The sequence below is a fragment of the Bison bison genome, unplaced genomic scaffold (assembly GCF_000754665.1).
Source record: "Bison bison bison isolate TAMUID 2011002044 unplaced genomic scaffold, Bison_UMD1.0 scf7180017864508, whole genome shotgun sequence".
NCBI lineage: Eukaryota > Metazoa > Chordata > Mammalia > Artiodactyla > Bovidae > Bison > Bison bison.
The window spans coordinates 5,262,436-5,269,927 of NW_011495064.1; the positions used below are offsets into that span (position 1 = coordinate 5,262,436).

General features: G+C 49.8%; 2 protein-coding genes across 8 annotated transcripts in view; one reads left to right on the forward strand and one right to left on the reverse strand.

Moving 5' to 3' along the window:
- Positions 1-7,492, forward strand: part of EIF5B (eukaryotic translation initiation factor 5B) — a 128,137-nt gene that overhangs the window by 74,610 nt on the left and 46,035 nt on the right. The window contains exon 22 of one of the 2 annotated variants that reach the window (XM_010829640.1): positions 191-2,522. The exons of the other annotated variant lie outside the window; for it this stretch is intronic. Within the exon in view, the coding sequence (XP_010827942.1) occupies positions 191-599 (409 nt within the window). The 3' untranslated portion in view covers positions 600-2,522. Of the gene's footprint in view, positions 1-190; positions 2,523-7,492 lie in introns of those variants that run through there. 2 annotated transcript variants of the gene reach the window in all.
- The window catches only part of REV1 (REV1, polymerase (DNA directed)), a 95,976-nt gene continuing 90,629 nt past the window's right edge, over positions 2,146-7,492 (reverse strand). For 3 of the 6 annotated variants that reach the window (XM_010829635.1, XM_010829636.1, XM_010829634.1), the window contains 8 exons: positions 6,776-6,962; positions 6,441-6,643; positions 5,119-5,352; positions 4,448-4,568; positions 3,489-3,709; positions 3,227-3,383; positions 2,887-2,989; positions 2,146-2,548 (listed from right to left, as the gene is read on the reverse strand). In XM_010829635.1, the coding sequence (XP_010827937.1) occupies positions 2,437-2,548; positions 2,887-2,989; positions 3,227-3,383; positions 3,489-3,709; positions 4,448-4,568; positions 5,119-5,352; positions 6,441-6,643; positions 6,776-6,962 (1,338 nt within the window). In that variant the 3' untranslated portion in view covers positions 2,146-2,436. The remainder of the gene's footprint in view (positions 2,549-2,886; positions 2,990-3,226; positions 3,384-3,488; positions 3,710-4,447; positions 4,569-5,118; positions 5,353-6,440; positions 6,644-6,775; positions 6,963-7,492) is intronic. The other 3 variants (XM_010829638.1, XM_010829637.1, XR_824311.1) reach the window with 2 other exon arrangements.

Genomic DNA, 7,492 nt, shown 5'->3' on the forward strand with positions numbered 1-7,492 from the left:
TCGCCAGCCCCCCGGTCCAGGCGGGATGTGGGTGGGGCTCTGGCCAGCAGGACCTGCGGGAGGGCCAGCCTCCCTGTTGCTCTCCCCCGAGGGGAGGAGACATCTCAAGAGTCACTGGTGCTTGCTTTTTCATGCATCTTAAGGGATTCTGTAAGCTGAAAAATCCTTGGGTTGTACTTTTTTCTTGCAGGCACATAGCAGTATTCCCCTGCAAGATAAAGATCCTCCCTCAGTTTATCTTCAATTCTCGGGATCCGATAGTGATGGGCGTGACTGTGGAAGCAGGGCAGGTGAAGCAGGGGACACCCATGTGCGTGCCCAGCAAAAATTTTGTTGACATTGGAATAGTAACAAGTATTGAAGTAAACCATAAACAAGTGGATGTTGCGAAAAAAGGACAAGAAGTCTGTGTCAAAATAGAACCCATCCCAGGTGAATCTCCCAAAATGTATGGACGCCATTTTGAAGCTACAGACATTCTCGTCAGTAAGATCAGCCGGCAGTCCATCGATGCTCTCAAAGACTGGTTCAGAGACGAGATGCAGAAGAGTGACTGGCAGCTTATTGTGGAGCTGAAGAAAGTGTTTGAAATCATCTAATTTTTCCACCGGGGGCAGAAATTGGAGTCAATGCAATATTATGTGGTAATATCACCAAGAAAAACAAGGAATGGACCTGTCTGAACACTGATTGACCTTAAGTATAGAAGGAAAAAACTAGGTGTATAAAATGTTTTCCATGAGAAACCAAGAAACTACACTGGTTTGACAGTGGTCGATACACGTCCCCACAGCTCCGACGTGCCTGTTCACTCGCCCACGCCCTCCCCTACTGGCTGCTGTTTTAAAGTTTGCCCTTCCTTCCCCAAGTTTGGATTTTTATTACAGATCTAAAGCTCTTTCAATTTTATACTGATTAAATCAGTACTGCAGTATTTGATTAACCAAGCTTCTGCAGATTTTGTGATTCTTGGGACTTTTTTGAGGTAAGAAACACATCTTTATTTATTCATTTCCTTCCCAGTGATTCTTCTCCCAGCGTTCTTCTGCCATATGCCCTTAGGAATTTTTTAAAATAGAAAATTTCGGCTTTCTTGATATTTCTTTATCTGCTTTGTGTGAAACCATGGTGTCGAGCATCGCCGGCTGCCCTTCACCGCTTGTGTGGTCATGAGTGTCCACAGTTCTCAGCACCATCCTCAGTTCTAATAAAGAACCCAGACGCGGCCCGCAAGCGCCGCTGGGCTTCCCTTCCTGTCCGCAGAGCTGCTCTCCAAGCCTCCTCCCGGTACAGCACGTTCTCTCGAGGACAGGAACCGTCCGGTCACCTTGGGTCTTAGCACACGTCGCAGCAGGGTTTTTACACATCAGTCTGCGTCTGTTTGTCCTGGCAGGTTCTATCTATCATGCATATATTTTCTGACGAGACAATCAGCAGGGTGTTAACTGTCTGGACTTAGTATTTCTTTCTAAGTTGTTACAGAGGCATAACAGTTTCGTCATATTAGTAATTTGGTGGTAGCTAGTTCCCTAAGGTTTTCCTGAAGAATATGGGAAGTGGGTCCCTGAGAGCAGCAGTCTGTTAGCATCAGACTAGTACCTGCCTACCTTCTATAGCACAGTGTTGAGTGAAGTCAGTGGGGGTGTTGGATAGCAGGTGTCCCCAAGTATTCACTGGCATAGAGTTATAAACTATATTTTTAAAGTCATATAGCATAGACGAATACTTTTATATACATTTGGAAATCTGTACCATTCTTCATTATTTCTGAAGTTTCTCAAGGGCCAGTAGAGGCAAAGACAAAACCTCTCAACCATCTGGGGACACAATTTTCCCAGGAAAAACTCAGTCTTCATTGTGTGTGTGTTCTAATTCAAAATATGTGAATTCCTCCACTCGGAAGAAGTAAAGAAGACTTTGTTAACATGTTCCTGTGTCGGTGCTTTGGGTTAGGAGTGAGTGAGTGCACGCTTGCTTTACCCTTGCTTGGCTGGCACAAGTACACACCAGTCAGGGCTCTCAGGAATGTCAGCGCTTAGCACGGAGCCTGTAACCGGCCAGCTTGGAGGGTTTTCAGCCTCTTTAAGTAGAATAGTTCAGGATTTGCTTCCTAAAGGATTCACAAAAAGGAGCCTGTACAAAATATACATACAGTTCTTTATTAAACAACTGTAAACACTTCACTGTAAAAATCCATAAAACTTTATAAACAAACATTTTGTAAATAGAATCTATGCTACAGTAAAAGAACACAATTATTTACATGCAATACTGACAAATTTGGCACTTACTGAAAAGAAATGTACAAAACACTTTGCTTAAAAAGAAATTTAAAATTATAAAACTCAGAGCATTACTCTCATGCACTTTGCAAATACCTCACAAGCACTTATGGCACAGCTAGTGGAGAGCGCCAGGCTCCCTGGTAACTCATCTTCATGTGACTTTTAATGTGCTTCCGTACGTTTGCTGTAAAACCACCTGAACATTGTCGAGAATAAAGTCAAATGCCATATTCCAAACCGACTCCACCGACTGCTGCATCAGCCTACAGGTGAGGAGAGAAGAGGTTAGTGTATATTAAGTAAGGCTTAAAGGTTTGAACAGTTTCAATATAAACACTCAAAAAGGTACTTCTATGGTTTGACTTACTTGAGAGGAGGAACAATCTCGTTTTGACCCCTTTTTACTCCCCAGTCAATACTAGCTGGTGTTCAAAATGAAAACCATGGCTCTCACGTAAGTAACTCTGAGGAGCCCAGTTAATGTAAGCAATGCCCAGAAAGGGTGCAGCCTGCCTGCACCCCCCCGCCATCCTGCCCTACCCCACGAGCTGTGGTGACAGACACGCTTTTTCCTTTTGGTAAAAAGCACTGAATAGTTTACCTTTTCATGTATTTTATAACGAGGTCCAACTTTTCCAAATCCTTTTCCTCTATTAGATCAGTGCAGTATTTTACAACTTGCAGAATGTCTTCCTCCATCGGATCTAGAGTGGGGAGAACAGTGTGAGGGTCAGCTTATCCTTCTGAAGGGGGAAGGCTGCACTCCGTGGGGAAAGTGGGGAGACCTCACCCCGGGGGGCTGTAGTGAGCAAGGCTGCAGAGCCAAGCCCACAGTGCAGGGGCTGGTTTATCAGACCTTGGAAACTAGCTCCTCCCTCTAGCTGAGTTCATGCTCTACACCCAGGCTGTCACTTCTCAGCACCGACAGCAGGGCCACCAACCTGAAATGGTGGTGATCCACTCTCTGAGCAGAGTCTTCACGTCACTGAACTCCACGGCTCCAGCCAGGTTGGGCGCCGGGGGCCTGACACTTGTGGATACGTCAGGCTGCAACCCAGAAAGGCCAGCAACACCTGAAGTGGAAGCAGAGAGTTCTCCCTGTTAAGAAAACAAATGATAACAAGTGCTGGATTTACATAACATCCGGTACAGGAGGATCTGATGAAGGAAGGGGTCAAAGTTTAAAAAACGTAGAAGAGTTACCAGAGGTTTCTCTGACGTGGGACCTTCGTGTTTTAGAAACCCATCAAGGAGCTTCTGGGGACTTGTGCAGGCCCCTGGCAGGGTCTTCGCTGGGCTGTTCACCAGTGTGGTTTTCAGAGGGCTCTGAATCTTTCTTTGGGGGCTGAGGGGATTTTTTTTCTTGTTTCTTTTCTTGTCTTTCGCTGCTGCTGGTTTTAGCTGCAGTAACGGGTTCTTTGGCACTAGAGGAAGATGGATGTAAGATCCTCAACATACATGCCAAGGGGGTGAGGGGGAGAGCATACAGGCTCCCTTTTCTGCCGTGTGCAGCCCCGCACGTGGGCACGTGCCCAGTCTGAGGGCGGCCGCCAGCCCCACAGCTCCAAGGGTTGCTCGGCCTCATGGCCTCTGCGTGTCTATCTCGGGGGCTCACAGGAGTCAAGGGAAACTTCCAACAGGGGGACTGCTTCCGACAGTTCAGCAGCACTGTTACTCTCGTTTTCATTTTAACAACTTCTTGTTAAAATGACTTCTGACCGGAGACATTAATGTGTTATTGGAACAGAACGTTACTGGCCAGAGGTATTTCAGTGTTCACTTATATAACAAACCGCTTACTGCAAAAACCCCCCCCCCGCCCCAAAAAAAAAAAAATCCCCAGGGCAGTGATGTGTTAAATGTGTTTGTGACGCATGTTCAGAAAACCTTCAGATTCTGTGCTTTAAAGCTACATCCTTTGAAGGAACAGTCTCAAAGGACAGCAGACTTGACAGATAACTCAGATTTCTGGGTGGTATCCTGTTCAGATGTAAGAAGTTCCAGGTACGGTCCGCCTGGGACTCGGACAGCCTCCCCTGTCTCTGAGCGGACGGGCACGAACAGGACTGACGGCTTGACCCAGGCCGTCACACGACAACAACCCAACCACACGCGCGCTCCTCACAGCTCCACTGCCGGTCCCTGAAGCCCGCACAGCTTACCGGGGGCGCCGGCCGGCTGCTGGGGAGGGCTGTGTTCTCCCTGACGCTGTCTTTGATCGTAGGCTGCTCTCAGCTCCTTCTGAAGCTCCACAGGGAGAGCCGCAAACACCTCTGGGTCCACCTGGTGGAAAGGAGCAAGTTTGAAGTCAAACCTGGGCTGGCTCTATATATAGGCAGCTGGCTGATTTTTTCACTAAGTATTTCAAATCATACTTTTCTGATCTGTATGTATTTTTATCTGTATGTATGGTCCTCAGCAGCAAAGCTCATTAAATTCTCACAAGGTTTTAGGCTGAGAATAAGGAATACAACTTTGGATATGAATCGATGAACAAAAACCACCAGGACAAGAAGCACTAATGGAAAATGGGGAGCAAAATGCAAGAAAACGTGTGTGTGTAGCGCGCCTGAAACCTCAAACCCTGACTGTTGTCGTCCCTGGTGCTGAGAGGGGCCCAGGGAACAGCAGACTATTCTTTCTTTGCGGGGAGCTGTAGGCACCCCCACACCACAGCCTCCCTCTTTGCCTTGGTGTCCTGGCTGCTCTGTCAGCTTCTGTCCCGTGGGTGATGTGGAGACCGGCCACGCTCCTCCCACGAGGGCCATGGTCAGCCCTGGGAGGGGCAGAGGAGAAGAGAAGTGCTGGGGGCTGGACGGCCGAGGACACTCACCTGGGAAAACGCCGGAAGGGCTATTAAATTAATTCCCGTGTCACTGTTAGGGTCTTGAGGTGCCGGGATTTGTAGCAGCACAGTCCCCACGGGTTGTGGCAGGATCCCTGTGCTGCAGCCATTGACAGGCTCTCTCCTCCGGTCGCCCAGTGGCTCCGCCTGCTGCACAGCACACGCCTGCTCCACCTGCTCCCGGAGGTCGGGCGGGAGAGCCTCCAGGACGGAGCGATCGAGCTGTGAGAGCAGACAGATACTCAGAGACCACATGTCTGCACTGGACAGGGGGCAGCAAGGTGAGCTACAGGTGCATTGGACAGGGGGCAGCAAGGTGAGCTACAGGTGCCCGGCTAGCAAGGCCACCCCCAGACAGACCAGCTTCTGGAATTGGCTGGGATTTTGGCCACTGACGCCTGGCTGGTCTGATGTGGACTCTGGAGATGACCAGTGCAAGCCTCTGGCTGGTTCCCAGGGCCAGCTCTGCCCACCTCCTCACTGGACCTCCTGCTCAGGGGCAGTCCTAGACCTTGCCCTGGAAGCAGCCAGAGCCCAAGGCACATACCCATTTCTGGGATGGATCCAGAATCAGAGGTTTACTTTTCAGACAGGAGACTGCCTGCCTCACATCTATTTGTCTGAGAGCAGCAATCCAGAAAAAAGGGATTCTAGAAACTTCACTCCAGCCTACACACCAGAACCCCCTGCCCATCCGTGACATCCTCACGCAACATGACTGCAGACACTGGGCAGGCCAGGCTGGCGCTGGGAGCCACCCCTCGGGGAACTCACCAGAAACCCGTGCCCTCCCCCAGCCCAGTCACACCCACCCCTTTCCCTTGCCTTACAGCCCCCATTGCTCAGGGGCACAGAGAAAGTGGATTTTCCCAACAGAGCTTCTGAACTGCAAACACACCAATAGCATACAACGCTTACAGCCCACATCAGCTGAGTGAATAGCTTATGTTAGGAAAATCATTCACCCTACAGAGTGAGCTGCTTGCCAAGGCTGCAAGAAAAACCTCTGATGTAAGGCCTCTGCAGCAAAGCTGTGCTGTTGACCACGGTCAGTCACCACAATTACGTCTGGTGGCTGCTGATGGCGACAGTTCAGGAACTGGCTTTCATCCATGCTGCACGACCTGTGAGAGTGGCAGGTCTCTATGGAAGCACTCTGGCTTCTCGGTCATTTCTCATTGGAATGAACACCTGGATCCTCCCTGACAGGTAGCCCTTTCTCCCTTGGCTGTTACTGGTAAAGAAAAATTGCATTCCTGCTGTAAAGCTACTCTCGTGCTGACCTCACGTCTACAACTGTGAATACACACCTGGGAAGGTGACGGGACCTCTATGCTCAGGTTGAGTCTTGGCTTTAAACTGACGGGAGAATGCAGCCCGTTCCACTTGCTGGCACACTCGGCTTTGCTGGTAGTGACAGGCACGACACCTGACGTCAGGTGTGGAGACAGAGACGGCACAGTGCAAGATCGAGGGGCAGGTGGCATTTCCAGATCCACAGCAGCCAGAAATACTGGAAATACAGGAGATGTCATAAAATAGCTTCTTCACGCAAAGAAGGCCTCGTTATGTATTCATTGTAACTCAGAACGTCAGGTTGCTGCACGCGTCCGGCGGAGCCCTCCCGGGCGCCGGCAGCACTGACCTGCGGGCTCCTCTTCCGGGGGCCGCCTCGCCCGCTGGGCCTGCAGGAGCTCCAGGACCGACGGGGCCCTGCCCGCACCGTGGCTGGGCTGGGCCGCTGGGTGGCTGAGGCACGCGGGCGGGTTTGGATTCGCTGGAACCAACTGATTCACATGAATCCCAACCTGCAACCAGAGTGAAACAGGTTTCTAGAAAGAAAAGTTCAGTGAAAAATATTCAGCCTTTTATATCACTTATTCCAAAACTACTTCTGCAGTAGCTGGTGAGCAGTTGAGTAGCTGGTGAGCAGTTAATTTACCTCAACCTTCAGTATCTAATTCTAACCAATTTCTTCAAAATCAGAAACTCCAGAAAAGTAGAATACTGTGCCCACTGACGTTTTCATCAATTAAGCTTTTATTTATTTTTGGCTACAGCTTGTGGGATCTTAGCTTCCCAACCACGGACCAAACCCCAGCCCAAAGCACTGAAGGTGCTGAGTCCTCCCAACTGGACTATCAGGAAATACCAATTAAGTTTTAAGACTTCAACAAAATGTAACTAGGGGGCAGTGTGCTCGCAGCCCTACTTCATCCATCATTTGGGGTGGGGTGGCAGGGGGTGTGCTGCAGGGAAGCACAGGGAAGCAGCCCCGCCCCAGGGAGCACTCATTCAATCACTCCAGTGCTCGGGGGTGTGTGTCGGGGGGAGTCTTATCACCACTACGGACACTTCAGTC